Raw genomic sequence first — 16280 nt, 5'->3', positions numbered from 1 at the left:
GGCTGTCATGCGTGACCAGTTATTTAGTTATGCTTCTAATGTGGATGGAATGATGCGCCCGCTGTGCTTCCGTGGGGATTGGCGATGAGGTGAAGGATGGGTTAGCGGTCAGGACAGGGCTACTAGTTGACAACCTCTGCTTTCCATCAGGCTAACATGCACGGCGAGACACACCCCACTCTGCGTTTCCCGGAAGGAGTCCTGCAGCGGTAGCGGTCTGTGCGGCCGTGGCGAAGGTGAAGGGGAGGTGCATCGAGCGCTTCCTCAGGTGTTCCCCTCCTTCCTCGTCTCTGGGAAATGAAGAGCACGCGTCAGCAGAACGGACACCTCAGACCTGGAGGCGGAGCCTGTCACTCACCCCAGCGGCCTCTGGGTGGCGATGATGTAGTCGGGCTTGCTGCTCCTGTAGACCAGCCGGGCGTTGGCCTGGACCCCCACGCTCCAGTGAGCAGCGGAAGACCGTGAGGCCTCGCCCGCTCATCACTGCAACAGCTCCACGCTGTGGCCCTGCACAACCCTCACACACGCACACTCACACGCACACTCACACACGCACACTCACACTCACGCACACACTCACACACGCACACTCACACACGCACACTCACACACGCACACTCACACACGCACTCACACACGCACACTCACACACGCACACACTCACACCCCGCCGAGAGCACACTCACACGCACACACGCACACTCACACACGCACACACGCACACACGCACACTCACACGCACACTCACACACGCACACGCACACACTCACACGCACACTCACACACGCACACACACACACTCACACACGCACACACGCACACACTCACACACACACTCACACAGGCACACGCACACTCACACCACTCACACACGCACACTCACACACGCACACACGCACACTCACACACTCACACACGCACACACTCACACACGCACACACACTCACACACGCACACACTCACACTCACACACTCACACCCCGCCGAGAGCACGCACACACTCACACACTCACACCCCGCCGAGAGCACACTCACAACGCATTTGCTCAGCCGGGCGTGATGCCGCCGCCGAGGATACACGCTGATGTTCACTTAGGCTACATGCACAAGTTCCTCTTGTTTGCACACACTTAAAGCAGGACCACACACACACACACACCATTACCGCCTCATCTCCACGTGTTATCATGAGTTGTGTATTATTCATAGAGTTGATGGATATTTCATTCCGATCAGTCATTATTATTAATAGACCCATCCTGAGTACACATACAGGAATGTGTTTTGGGATCTCAGGGTTTCCGTCATGCCGACCTTGAAGAGGAACGACAACATTGCTCTTCCTCTCGTGGTTCTGGGAGCTCCTGGAATCAGGTCACTCACTAAATGTATTCTGGGTAATTCCTCATGTCAAGTCTAAGCGTGGCGACCTCCATGTGAGGAGAAGATAAAGATGCTGAAGCGTGTCCTTTGTTTTGCATACAAAGCGTGTGCAGGTCTGGCCTCCAGCTGTGGACTCAAGGACTCCAATCATTTGGCGCATGAGCAGCAGCAGCTTCACAGAAAGTGACTCCAGTCACCGCCGTGTCCTGCTTCCGTCACGCGGAGACGTCTGGCTCTCCATAACCTCTGATGCTGCGAAACATGCGAAACAAGATGAATCGATGCACACCGTTCACCAGGCCTGTCTGAACTGAGGCTGCGTAGCTTGTCTGAAGGTCTGTGTCTCTGTGTCTTTGTGTCTCTGTGTCTTTGTGTATCTGTCTCTTTGTGTCTCTGTATTTCTGTGTTTTTGTCTCTCTGTGTCTTTGTGTCTCTGTATCTCTGTGTCTTTGTATCTCTGTGTCTCTGTCTTTGTGTCTCTGTCTCTCTGTATCTCTGTGTATTTGTCTCTGTGTCTTTGTGTCTCTGTGTCTTTGTGTCTCTGTGTCTTTGTGTCTTTGTGTATCTGTCTCTTTGTGTCTTTGTCTCTCTGTGTCTTTGTCTCTCTGTGTCTTTGTGTCTCTGTGTCTTTGTGTATATGTCTCTTTGTGTCTCTGTATCTCTGTGTTTTTGTCTCTGTGTCTCTGTGTCTTTGTGTCTCTGTATCTCTGTGTCTTTGTGTCTCTGTCTCTCTGTATCTCTGTGTCTTTGTCTCTCTGTGTCTTTGTGTCTCTGTGTTTTTGTCTCTCTGTGTCTCTGTGTCTTTGTGTCTCTGTATCTCTGTGTCTTTGTGTCTCTGTCTCTCTGTGTCTCTGTGTCTTTGTGTCTCTGTGTCTTTGTGTCTCTGTGTATTTGTCTCTCTGTGTCTTTGTGTCTCTGTGTCTTTGTGTCTTTGTGTCTCTGTGTCTCGTGTTATCGGTGCCGTCCCATCTGTGCGTGCGCTGGAGCGTGAGTGCGACTCTGTGTTGTGTGTTTCTAAATGCATATGCATGTATTTCCGTTTCTGTATGCATGACTTCATGCATGCAGTGTGCGTCTTTGTGAGCGAGCGTGTCTGGTGGCGGCGCGCTGAGGGCGCCCTGGTTACCACTAACCGGGTCATCCGGTACACGAGGTAAGTAGGACGCTTGACTCTCCATCGCCGCAGCGGTTGTGTGTTACACATGTCATGTTGGGCCCAGCAACACGTATCACACGTCCTGGCTGAAGGAAAGCCTCTGAGCGTCCCTGAGCTCTTCCTCTGAGACACTAACAGGAAACCCAGGAGTTGCTTTGGAAGCTCCGCTGCATAACAGGGGGAACTCTGGGAGGAACTTACTGCGGACGTGGTTTTCGGCGCAGTACAGCATGTCGGCGGCGTGAATGAACTGGTACCCCGAGCCTCGGACCCTCAGCTCCGCCTCCGTGTAGCCCAGAACTATTTTACCCCTGAAAGTCCAGGAATCACACGCTTGATGATGGAGTTCACTCAACAACATTTTGAACAGCCGTCAGGTTTCTGGAGAACTCACTTTGCGTCGCAGGACATGGGCGTGAAGTCCAGCTTGTGCTTGGTCCTGAAGATCATGTTCCTGGTCCTGATCTCCAGGATGGCCGGAGACTGGAGGGGCGTGGCGATGGCGAACAGGGCGAGCTGAGGCGGGGCGCTCCCCTTGCCGGCGCTCCGCTGGCGGTTCTGACCGTGGAGGAACTTGAGACGGCCCTGGATGTTCAGCGCCTGAGGAGACGAGTCAAAGAGTCGAGAACCAGACCACCACTGGGTCCACTGGTGTCAGACTGGGAGCCCTCCACAGGGCTGGGGCTTCATGACTGATGATGACTCAGTTCTCTTTTAGAATCAGAATCAGAATCAGAATCAGAAACAGTTTTATTGCCAGGAATGTTTTCACAAACAAACGAGGAATTTTTTTTGGTGGAAGGTGCAACATTTGGACATGACAAACAAACAACAATCAACACGACAGAAAGACAACAAATAATGTGAAGTGTTTGGGTGTGTGCTTCAAGTGGTGTGTTTTAGTTAAAGTGCATGTTAAAGTGACGTGTGGAGGAGGACAGAAGAAGGAGGAGGGAGGAGGAGTGAGGAGGAGGAAGAGGAAGGAGCGGGAAGAAGGAGGAGAGAGGAAGGTGGAAGAAGAGGTGGTAGTCCTGGGGGTGACAGTCAGTCAGTCCCGGGTCCATTGATGAGGCCGACCGCCGGAAAAACTTTTGGTGTGGCGGGTGGTCTTTGTCCTGATGGACCGCAGCCTCCTCCCCGAGGGGAGGGACTCGAACAGGGAGTGTCCAGGGTGGGAGGGGTCAGCGACAATCTTTTCGGCCCGCTTCAGTGACCTGGAAGTGAACAGGACCTGGAGGGAAGGCAGATTGCAACCGATAACCCTCTCGGCCGAGCGGATGATGCTCTGCAGCCTGCGCTTGTCTTTGGCTGTGGCTGCAGGGTGCCAGACGGTGATGGAGGAGCAGATGATGGACTCAACGATGGTCGTGTAGAACTGTACCATCATCTTCCCAGGCAGGTTGAATTTACTCAGCTGCCTCAGGAAGAACATCCTCTGCTGGGCCTTCTTGGTGATGGAGCGGATGTTCAGCTCCCACTTGAGGTCCTGGGAGATGATGGAGCCCAGGAAGGGTAGGACTCACAGCCGACGGGGGAGTCACACAGGATGAGAGGGGGAGGGGGCTGCATTCCTCCTGAAATCCACAACCATCTCCACTGTCTTTAGAGCGTTGAGCTCCAGGTTGTTCTGGGCACCAGGTCACCAGGTGGTCAGTCTCCCCACCAGAAGGGTGTCTGTCCCCACCAGAGATGAGTCCAATGAGGGTGGTGTCACCGCGAACTTTAGGAGCTTGACGGACTGGTGACTGGAGGTGCAGCTGTTGGTGTACAGGAGAACAGCAGAGGGGAGAGAACACAGCCTTTGGGGAACCCGTGCTGGTGGTCCGGGAGCCTGAGATGTTTCCAGCCTCACGTACAAGCTTCCTGTCGGTCAGGAGTCGGTGATCCACCTGCAGGTGGAGTCGGGCACGTGCAGCTGGGAGAGCTTGTCCTGCAGCAGGGACGGATGATTGTATTGAAAGCAGAGCTGAAGTCCACAAACAGGATCCTGGGCGTAGGTTCCTCGGGAGTCCAGATGCTGGAGGATGTAGTGAAGGACCATGTTGACTGTACTGCCTACAGACCTGTTGGGTTTGTAGGCGAACTGCGGGGGTCCAGGAGTGGGTCGATGATGGTCTTGAGGTGTGATAGGACCAAGCTGCTCAAGGACTTCATGACCACAGAGGTCAGGCGATGGGCCCAGTCATTGAGTCCTGTGATCTTGGGTTTTTGGGACGGGATGATGGTGGAGGCCTTGAAGCAGGCTGAACGTGGCATGTCTCCAGGGAGGTGTTGAAGATGTCGGTGAACACCGGAGACAGCTGTTCAGCACAGTGCTTCAGGGTGGAGGGGAGACGGAGTCTCGGGCCCGCTGCTGCGGGGTTCTGCTTTTGAACAGCCTGTTGACGCCTCTCCAGGATGACGAGGGTCGCCGCTGAGTTGATGGAGGGTGCCCAGAGGTGTGAGCCTGATGGGCTGGGGAGGGTGGGCTGATGGTCTGTGGCTTGTTGATGGGGCTGTGGGGATGGTCTCAGGACTGCTCCATTGTCTTTCAAAGCGCAGTAGAACTCATTGAGCCTGCCTGCCAGAAGCACATTGTTCATGGAGGGTGATTTGGGCTTGTAGTTGGTGATCTGCCTGAACCTCTCCAGACAGAAGCAGAGTCGCTTGTTGAGAGCTGCTGTTGCAGTTTCTCAGAGTACAGACGCTTAGCATCTCTCACCGCCTTGCTAAACCTGTATTTGGACTCTGTGTACAGGTCCTGTCCCCACTCCTGAATGCCTGGTCCTTCTGCAGTCTTAGCTTCCTGAGTTCCGCCAGAACCAGGGTTTGTCGTTGTTATAACTCACCCTGGAGCAGGATGGAACACAGCTGTCCTCACAGAAGCTGATGGTAGTTACAGCCTCTGTGTACTCATCCAGGCTGTTGGCAGTCCTGAAGACATCCCAGTCAGTACAGTCCAAGCATCGCCCAGAGATCCTCCAGAGCCTCACTGGTCCACTTCTTGAACTTCCTCACCACAGGTTTGCAGAGCTTTAGTCTCTGCCTGTATGAGGGAATCAGATGAACCATGACGTGGTCAGAGTTTCCCAGTGCAGCTCGAGGACGCGTGATAGGCCCTGCTGATTGTTGTGTAGCAGTGGTCCAGAATGCACTTCTCTCTGGTAGGGCATTTAATTACCTGTCTATATTTAGGGAGTTCGTGGCTGAGGTTTCCTTTGTTAGAATCCTCGAGTACAATAACTAAAGATTCCGGGTAGGCTCGCCCCACACACCGTATCCGTTCGCGAGGGTCCGCTGTGCCTCGTGCACGCTCCCTCATATGCATGTAAACCCGCCAGGATGAATGAAGCGAACTCAATGGGGAGTAGAAGGGTTTGCAGTGAATGATAAAGATTCCAGGTCCGCTAACAGTGCTGTAGGATCACCGCTACGCCGCTGCACCAGCCGTTGTTGAGGTAAAGCAGATTCTCCACCCTTTGCTTTTCCGGAGAGCTCTGTGTCCCGTCCGCCGAATAGCTGGAAGCCAGCAGCTGGAGCGCAGAATCTGGTATCGATCCACTTAGCCATGATTCCAGAAACACAGGGCGGAGGATGAGGAGAAGTCTCTGTCTCTCCCCACCAGCAGCTGGAGTTCGCCCAGTTTGTTGCACAGTGAGCGGACGTTGGAGAGAAATATGCCCGGCAGCGCTGTACGAGATCCCGCTTCGTAGCCGCATAAGCGCCCCTGAGCGCTTCCCTCTCCGCCGCGCTTCACCACGGGCAAGGTGAGCACACCTTACAAAATGTCCAGTAACTCCACAGAAGTTAAAAATGCTGGAAATAACTGGCTGAGTTGTTCCCCTGATGTTCATGAGCTCTTCTCTGGTGAAAGAGCTCTGGGAATCACAGCAGAAAACAGTATTTAAAACGAAAACAACAAAAAACATCGCGCACCAACACACCGAGGCGGCCGTCCGCGGCGCCATCAGGAAGCACAGGCCCTTCAGAATGATCTATATACATCTCTATCCTCTGTGAGCATCACATCTATGAAACTGAGTGGGAGCTGTACGACCTCTGGGTTCAGGTGACCACTCAGACTACATGTCAAGGGAGGTCACGTGACATCGTGACCCAGCGTACCTTTAGCCTCTCGCTCCAACACTCAACATTACCAGCTGGACCCACACAGTCCTTCTCCTCTCCGTGTGTGTGACGGTCCCTGAGCCTCATGTCCTCCTCCCACCCTGTGGCATCTCGGTGAGGACCCCCCCCCCTTCTCTGTTAGCTCTGGTTAATTCACCTTAGTGGGTTTTACAGCCTGCAGCCAGGAATCTCTAGCCCTGAATAGCAGGAGGGATTATGGGAAACAAAGCCAGAGCGAGCGGTACACAGAAGCAGAAACCTGGCTTAATGCTCACGCTAATGCAGAGGGAGAGACACGGGTTCAATCCCCTTCAGGAGGGCTGCCGGAGGTTCCTTGAGCAAGGCGATGAGCTTTCAGAAAGAAACCACTTCACTGATAACGATTTGGTTTTATCTCCCAGCTGCATTTATTCAATAAGATGTTTTTTAAAGTATGAAATACTTTTCAGCTTCTTTAAAAGGTTTTACAGCAGACAGCGTGAAGGGAAAAGTAATCGCTGCCTGAAGGAAGGGATCTAAAATCAGACGGTTGGTCCAGCTAACGAGCTCCAACATAAAGAGATTTGTCTGTAAAATTCTCATCAAATGAAAGGATTAAATCTCTGAACATAATAAACAGAAAAAAGGATCAAATCTAAAAAGATAAGAGGCTAAACCAACGAGTGTTTGTTATTTTCTCTTGATAAATGGTCCATCAAACAACCTGCAGTGCCTTGCTCATGGGGGACCCTGCACCAGGATTTCTTTCTCTCCATCTGCAGATAATGGTGTGAGTGGAAGTAGCCGGTCTGGAGCTACAAACCCTGACTAAGCAAGTTCCTCATGTGCTGCGGGAGGATTAAGGCCTTTTCCCCACGACCCTGAGGCTCTCTGAGGGTGGCTTCTGATGGCTGAGGGGCTCTGAGGTGGCACGCCATCCCACAGCACCACACACCTCAAGTATGGACTCATTTGATCACTCTTAAACCATCGATCAGGTTCATCCAGAGATCTCAGAGAATGTGTCTGTCTCACCAGGAAGCCGGAGGAGTTGTCCAACAAGCAGCGGAAGCGGCAGACGAAGCCTCTCTCCAGGAAGGAGGAGTTCTCCGGGGGAAGCTGGTCGGGGCTGTAGCTCACCGGGCAGGAAGAGCTCGACGCCGCCCCGCCATCTGTCATCAAGAACAAGGTTGATAGCTCTGATTGGGAAAGAGCCAGGGCGATGGCGTCCTACTCACCGGTTGAGGGATCTGTGGGGCCGGCGGGGGGGCTGAGGGCCCAGTGCAGGTTGCTCCTGAACTGCTGCTGGTCTTCAGAGTGGATCAGCTCCAACACACTGTGGTGCATCACGTCAGCCTGAAGTGACGCAGGAAAACAGTGAGCAACACCACCTTCCACGATGAAGACGAAGATGTTCGGCCAGCCGGTTCCCCGAGGGGTGCGTTTGATTTGCCTTCAAGTGGAGCCAGAAGAAATCAAGTGCTGCTGCACTTTTGATTTAAATAGTTGAACCGGAGACCGGCCGTGAGCCTGATAGCTAAGAAGCATTCGTGCTAACTTTAGCTTAGCACAAGACAATCAGACAGTCAAACAACCGCTGATGGTACGCTCTGTCATGTGTGTGAATGTTTCCAGCAAAGCAGGGAGCAGAGGCTTCAGCTCACGTGTTTGAAGGTGCGCTGTCTGTATTCCTGTGTCCGTAGTTTGTTTGTGTTTGTACTCTGTGGACAGAAGGAAGCAGCACTTCTTTGTGAAGCCGAGTGGATTAAAGCTCTCGCTCCATATGTGCGTTGGTTTTAATCCCTCGGGGCATTGTGCTTGTTAACTCCGCCTCTCCGCCTCGCTGCCTTTATAGATTTATAAAACCCCATCAAACATGTTAGAAATGCACAGATAAGTACAACCCGCTCTACCCAGAATTCCTTGTGTTTTGAGTGGATAAAACAAGCCGAACTGAACTAGAAGGGGACCCAGAGAGTCCAGAGGAATACTGGTGTCTCTACCTGATGGAAGCCGAGGTAGTCCTGGATGCTGTGAGAGCAGAAGAAGACGGTTCCCTCAGCGGTCACCACCAGGACGAAGCCGTTCAGGGCCTGCAGAGGAAGTGGGAGGGTCAAATAAACAAATGAGGATATACTCTATCTCTACTTCAGATGGTGTGATGTTGGGTCAGAATGAAATGAAAAGCCATTAGAATAGAATATACACTTTTAGCATCAGGCCACTGAATAATTAACATTTAGGTGGGAGGGTAGCATGTGACCAGAAAACTCTAATTTACTCATCATAATGTTATAGATCTTATACAACTACAAATGAATTCCTCTGAAACCTAGAAATGTTAAACAGAATCTTTTATTTTGACATCATCAGATTAGTTTGGGATCTGAGATTCAAGCTTTAAAACACACACCAAAAAGCTGCATGTAAAGACCTGGAGGAAAACCGTCAGACATCCCAGAATACTCTGGTGGCTTTTAGTTGGTTTCCACCCCCCTCTCTTCCATAATAGATGAGTCCACCGGCTGTGTTTAATTCATGAGTCCGTAATGGAACAGAAGGAAGCTGATGGTTCTCCTTCAGTGACCCAGTTGCTCCTGTGGGATCAATACCGGTATCAATAAGCGGCCGCGGGGCAGAGACCCGTGTTGACTGACTGTTGAGTCCACATATCTGCTTTATGGACCTTTACACTTGTTCATCTTTCCACACGCGGCGCTTTCCTTGAGCTCCACGAGGCGCCGTGTGCTCCTCTGACCACGAGACAACCGTTTGACTTTAAACACGTGACGCATCCTCGTCAGGAGACGTCTCTAGAAGCTCTTGGATGGTGATGTCATCATGCCTCACCCACCTGCAGCAGCAGCTCCCCCTCCGGTACCACGACGGCCTCGGGACCGCCGCTCCTCTCCACGGCGCCGGGCAGCAGCTGGTTCTTCAGCGTCACTGTTCAGACTCAGAGTTAAAAAGTGCATCTGACATGGGCTCATTACACGGAGCATTAGCAGGGTCTCCTCTCAGACACAGGGGGAACACGCTGAGTCACGACATCAATGATTCAGAGGCCAGCGGCCCCCCAAACCACACCACGGACTACCGAGAGGGCCAATCCAGCGTGTTTGTGGGCATTGGGCTTAAACACGTTTCAACATTCATGAAGGAGACGGAAGGCTTTGTTTGACTCTTTTAATTCTCACGTCAACTTCGTTTAACGCCTTATATTCTAAGGTAATGAAACGCTGTGACAATTATTTCCTCTACGAATGAAGTTTATCTGGAGATTTCTTCTTGGCAGCGGAGTAAATGAGAACCGAACCGTTTTTTACCAGGTGCCCTGAACGCAGCATCAAGTCTTCAAAGGCCTCACTTGAGATGTGAAGTTATTTAACTCGTGGACCTGATGGACTCTGAGAACACTCGACAGCGGTTTCTAAGGAGAGTCAAAAGTTGAGGAGTCAGCCTGTTCTTCAGGTTCAAGCCTGTTACGTCTTTCAAGGTTTCTCTGGCTTCTAAAGGAGGGAATGTAGCTCACAGCGTGAGGCAGCAGCACCTTCGACTTACTCATGTAAATAAACACACGTGCTTCCCTTTCTGGTCAGATTTAGCTGCAGCTTCCAGAAGCGTATCACATTGTTGGATTGCTAAACATTGAAGGGATTGATGGAATCATTGTGAGACTGGAAGAAATGAAGTGCCTCCTGCAGCTTATTAAACTGCCAATGATATTCCACTCGTTGGTTTGAAGGATTTATGAAAGCTGTTTGATGTTTTTGGACGGATTTACAATCAGCATGTAACAGCAAATCTGTGAACACACACACACACACACACACACACACACACACACACATCCCCGAAATCCATCTGCAATGCCTGTAAGTCTGCTTGATGCTTCTTAAACTGAGGCTACAGTCCAGAAACGAAGGTCACAACCTCTAAACCTCTTGAAGATAAATTATACATATATACAGAGTGGTTGGGCTTCCCTACATTATGTAAATTCTTCAGGCTAATTGTGGCTGAATTATTCAGAGTTGAGGATATACTTGTATACATTAAGGGGGAAGGATTTGTTTTTAAGAACACTGTGGCATCACAAGGGGACAGGTACTGGAGGGACGCTATGTTCCCACTCGATTACAGCGGCCACCGGACAAAATGGCCGCTCAGTTGGAAACTACAGCTCCCAGACTGCCTCACCACTCACCCAGCTGCAGGTGCTTAGGACATCTAATTGAGGCAGGGCTGGGAAGCTTAAGAGGAGACAGAGGGAGAGCACAAGGAGGGAAGGAGCTGGACAAGCCAGGAGTGGAAGGGCCTCCAGAACAAACCCCAGCCCAAGAGAACAACCCAGAGGAGGACTTTGGGAAGTGGAATGTGTTTGAAGATAAGTTTTTGTTTAAAGAACCTTTTTCTCCCCCGGGACGCTTTTTGTTGGACTATGGACTTTTTCTTATTTTTGTTGGAATGAATAAACCTTCCTGTTCATTTTAAACATTGCATTTGCCAGTTTTTATTTCTCCCTTGCACTGCCCCACCCTAGACGGCACTAGGGACAGCCCGGGACGTGACAACACAACACTTATTTCTTGGGGAGAATATAGTTCTGAGATGAAGTAAGGAGCTTTACTTCTCCCCCCAGAGAGTAAACATCCAGCTCCAGACTCAAGTGTTTTACGATGGTGCGGTTGAGTTTCTTTCCCCCAAACAAACGGTGTTTGTGTCTCGACTGAGGAAACCCAGAGGCGCTACATCGACATCACCACTGAGCCCAGAGCGAACAGTACGGCTGCTGTGCAGACATCCTGGAACTGATCCCATCCTTCATGGCCGTGAGAAACTCTCCCTGACCCCCTGTCTCCTTCCACCGTGTCTGTGTCTGTCCGTCTGTGTCAGTCTGTGTCAGTAGGTGTGTGTTTCCTACCGGAGAAGAAGCTCTTGGTGCGCAGGAAGCTGACGCTGAGCCTGAGGATGGACAGCTTGTCCAGGCTGGAGCTGACGTCCTGGGGGAAGGGCAGCGCGCCGGCCAGCCGCTCCAGCTCAGAGTTCAGGCGGTCCCGGTGGCGTTTGGACGGATTGGACTTGGTGCTTTCGGCCGCTGGGGCCAGCTGGAATCTGAAGGGGTTATATTCTTCATCAAGTGAATAATAATCACAATGACATATGGGGCAAACACTCAGATGTGTTGTTAAAAATGGGTCTAAACAGCCGAGATGGCCCAATTTCATGGAATGCAGAATTGTGAGGCTAAATTTTGGGGGAAATGTCAATAAAAGTATGCAAATTGGAATTACATTAAATGACTTAAGGCAGCCGTAAAACAATGCAAATAGGGCCGCACCTAACGATTATTTTGATAATCGGTTGATTATTTTATCAATTAATCGGATACAAACCTGGAAAAGTCATGGAATTTTTAAATGGCTATTAGCAGGCCTAGAAAAGTAATTGAAAAAAATAAAATCCCAAAATATTTGGTAAAGTCATGCAAATTTGTTTTATTCAACTGTTAATTTACACGGAATATATACGGTATGCTTTGGAATTCTCATTGTTATTTTAAATACTACATCTTCTCACTTTGTCACGTAGACAGATTTCACAAAATGTTTAATCATGGAAATGTGGTTTAAAGTCATGGAAAGGTCCTGGAGACCCACTGGTCACCATGGTGATGAACCGTCACAAACAGACCGACAGCGCTCCTCTCCTGAGCAGTGGTCCCCATGTGGACCGGCCCCCTGAACAATACCAGACGCGTTATGATTTATTATGTTTTTCACCTGGCCCGCTGCCGTTGAGATTGCAGTGAGACGCGGAAAAAATGTGACGTGGTGTTCTTCTCAATAAAACATCTTTGATGGGACGTGTCGCGTCTCGGCCAATCAGCGTTCAGATGTCCACAGCGTTTGGGAAGTTGGGTTAGCTTGAATGTTAGTCCGCTACATCTGCTGCTGTCACGCTGCACGGTGTAGCGATGCTAACAAAGTACCCGTACGTTAAAAACGATGTGATTTAGCATATTTTTAGTTTCGATACTTCATTAAAAGAGCGATCAAAGCGCACGCGCTGCTCCGCTCCGTTAAATGCTGTCTGCACGCGCAGCGCTCACAGCGAGTGGGGGCGTGGCTTATCTCCGTTGCCTTTCTCCGTGGAAAAATATTTTCCGCCACGGAATAAATAACCACGTTTTCTACGTTATCCTCTTGTGGAAATGCTCACACGTCGTGACATGTAGCGCCCTGGTGTCTGGGGTCATGACGTCACCCGGAGGCGCACTCAGCTCCGTGAATGTCTCCGACTACGTGCATGACTTCCGCATCCAGCGCCACGTGAGCAGCAGCAGCCAATTAGATTCATCAACAGAGGAGCAGCTCAGCGCTGATTGGCTCTCACAACGCAGCGGTCAGTCGCCTCTCCCTCTCGCTTTACTCTTGCATCTCCTGCGCCGCTCTGCGCTCAACTCAACTTTGTTTATAGAGCGTATTCACTCACGTGACCACAACAAACTCTGGCGGCCATGTTGGGTCCCACCACGGCATTGTTTTGCTTGTTTGTATGCCGCTCTTCCCTTAGAAATGACCATTATATCCTGAAGGAGACACGATTTCAGTTCAAAGCGGCGTGCCTTGTGATCATGGTACTGTGCCTCGTTGTTGGATGTGGGACTAATGATTCAGAATATGGGTTTATCAGCTCAACAAGAGGCTATTACTTCAACTTGTCATCTACTCCGGCTTCACTCGGCGTCTGAGCGTCAGGACTGTTCTCATGTGTTTCTGTTGATGCATCGGGTTGTGGGCACGTTTCCATTGACACACTCTCGTCAATAATCTCTTTGCTTTTTTCGCCCAGCGAAAATCAATGTTTCACTTGCGCAAAAGGAACTGTGGATGGAAATTTGGGAGGAAGCCATGAACATGGCAACTCCGTCGGGCGATGTCTGCCTTTACTCTGTGATTCATTTCAAGGTAAAATAAAACACTGTCTCCATGGGAACAGCACTCAGCACGGCCAGCCAAACAGTCACTGCTGGTCCTGAAGGAGCTGAAAGCGGCTTCATCAGACACTCGTCCTGCAGGCGGAGCTGTGCGACGACGGATCATATATGAACCCAGACACGGGGCGCTTGATGTCCGACATTTGTGGTATTTCCACAACAAGTATAACGCAGAAATAGTTGTTAATGTCCCATGGTCGATAGCGGAAATGAAAACTGTTTTACAGGAATGTGACCGGGCTATGTGCTGGTAACTAGGGGTAACTAGCGAATTACCGACAAAGTGTTGAGCGAGTAAAATCAGGTAAAAAAGCGTTGCAAATATTCAATTCCAACCGCTGAAATCTTTCTTTGGTAATGCAGAAGGACATGAGGTTGCTGGGCTCTCGCATAATCAAACAGCGGACACGATAGGAGGTCAACTTCTTCTGACATTTAATAAGTGGGACCCCAAGATGGCGCGATTGAGATTCTGACGTCACGTGAATACGCTCTATACTCTGTGACTTATTGAGCGCCGTAATAATCGCGCGACACAACGAATCGATAATGAAATTCGTTGCCAACTATTTTAATAATCGATTTTGATCGATTCGTTGTTGCAGCCCTAATTGCAAAAACAGTATATTTCAACTTCACAAATTATGATCTGGTATTTCTACTACTTGTTTTTTAAAGTGGTGCTAATGGCATTCTACTGTCCACTATGTTATAATGACACATATAAGGGGATAAGCATGTTCATTTATGAGTTTGTTTAATAAAAAGACCATGACACTTATTCTACAACTGAAAAAATACAATGACAATCAAAAATGCAACTATATATATATTTGTAAAATACAAATATAAAAAATACTGAATAACTTCAATGTCATAATATATTAGACACATTAAACAAATTAATTACATAAATGAGCGTAGTAAACCAGACGTACCCCTTCTGTGCAGGTTTTCTTCTTTTCCGTGCAGTGTACATGTTGATTTATTCACAGCGAAGCCAGAGGAAACCCATAAACTGCCCACTATAACACACCAGTAGAGTCCAGTAGAAACCAGTAACTCCCCACTATAATACACCAGGAGAGTCCAGTAGAAACCAGTAACTAGAGTCCAGTAGAAACCAGTAACTCCTGACTATAATACACCAGTAGAGTCCAGTAGAAACCAGTAACTCCCCACCTATAACACACCAGTAGAGTCCAGTAGAAACCAGTAACTCCTGACTATAATACACCAGTAGAGTCCAGTAGAAACCAGTAACTAGAGTCCAGTAGAAACCAGTAACTCCTGACTATAATACACCAGTAGAGTCCAGTAGAAACCAGTAACTCCTGACTATAATACACCAGTAGAGTCCAGTAGAAACCAGTAACTCCTGACTATAATACACCAGTAGAGTCCAGTAGAAACCAGTAACTCCCCACCTATAACACACCAGTAGAGTCCAGTAGAAACCAGTAACTAGAGTCCAGTAACTCCCCACTATAATACACCAGTAGAGTCCAGTAGAAACCAGTAACTCTCCACTAAAACACACCAGTAGAAACCAGTAACTAGAGTCCAGTAGAAACCAGTAACGAGTCAGTAGAAACCAGTAGCTCCTCACCTATAACCCACTAGTAGAGTCCAGTAGAAACCAGTAACTAGAGTCCAATAGAAACCAGTAACTCCTCACCTATAACCCACTAGTAGAGTCCAGTAGAAACCAGTAACTAGAGTCCAGTAGAAACCAGTAACGAGTCAGTAGAAACCAGTAGCTCCTCACCTATAACCCACTAGTAGAGTCCAGTAGAAACCAGTAACTAGAGTCCAATAGAAACCAGTAGCTCCTCACCTATAACCCACTAGTAGAGTCCAGTAGAAACCAGTAACTAGAGTCCAGTAGAAACCAGGGTTCAGGGGCACGTGACTCACCTGTCGAGGCTAACTGCCCACTAGCTAAGATTTGAATTAGCATCGACCGTTACTTTTCCGTGGCTCGAGACGTCGACAGGCGCCATTGCGCCGGAGCTTCCTCTGAGAGTCACGCGCACCTCGGCGCTCAGAGACCTCCAGCCCGGTCGAGTTATTCACTTCAACCTTCATGAAGTGGAACGTTCCTCCGCGTCCTCTCCTCTCTCCTCTCTCCTCTCCTCTCCTCCGGAGGACCACTCTGCCGCTGCCCTCCTCGCTCCGGGACAGCGCGCGCTTCCCGCGCTTTGATTGGTCTTTGGTCGCGCTCGTGGGGGTGGAGGTGGGGTCGAAGGTCACGTCAGCAAAAAAAATAAAACAGTAGCTGCAGAAAATCTGTTTACGATGTAATTCTTTTGGGGTAATTGATGACTTCCTGTTTGAATGCAGGTAGAGTTCAGGAGGCTTCTTCCTGAGTGACGACAGGTTATGAGGTTATTATAATGAATACACCTTTGGTTTGTTTTGAATAGTAACCACTTGAGAATGGATGCCAGGTTATTGAGGAAGAATAGTTACACGTTTACATTATAATATATCCTGTATATTAAAATAAAAATGTCATATCATAAAACAATAGACGGTTTGATCCCTTCTGGCCCAGAACCGTTACAGGCTGAACTTGGAGCAGATGCAAACGTGGAGTCTCAGCTCCATCTAGTGGACACTTGAGGAACTACAATAATAACATCAATAATGAGT

At 49.6% G+C, this 16280-nt stretch overlaps 1 protein-coding gene across 1 annotated transcript; it reads right to left on the bottom strand.

The window, feature by feature from the left end:
- Positions 1–892: 892 nt before the first annotated feature.
- Positions 893–15984, bottom strand: LOC130204565 (aryl hydrocarbon receptor-like). Its single transcript, XM_056431386.1, is given in 9 exon segments — positions 893–1635; positions 2517–2670; positions 2741–2850; positions 2934–3139; positions 7661–7981; positions 8629–8718; positions 9480–9571; positions 11550–11740; positions 14564–15984. Coding segments are annotated over 9 exon segments (1242 nt in total). The 5' UTR covers positions 14605–15984; the 3' UTR covers positions 893–1598.
- Positions 15985–16280: the final 296 nt, after the last annotated feature.

This window comes from Pseudoliparis swirei, chromosome 14, assembly GCF_029220125.1.
Source record: "Pseudoliparis swirei isolate HS2019 ecotype Mariana Trench chromosome 14, NWPU_hadal_v1, whole genome shotgun sequence".
NCBI classification, from domain to species: Eukaryota; Metazoa; Chordata; class Actinopteri; order Perciformes; family Liparidae; genus Pseudoliparis; species Pseudoliparis swirei.
Note: the sequence above shows the minus strand (reverse complement) of the source record. Positions and strands in the feature narration are given on the sequence as shown.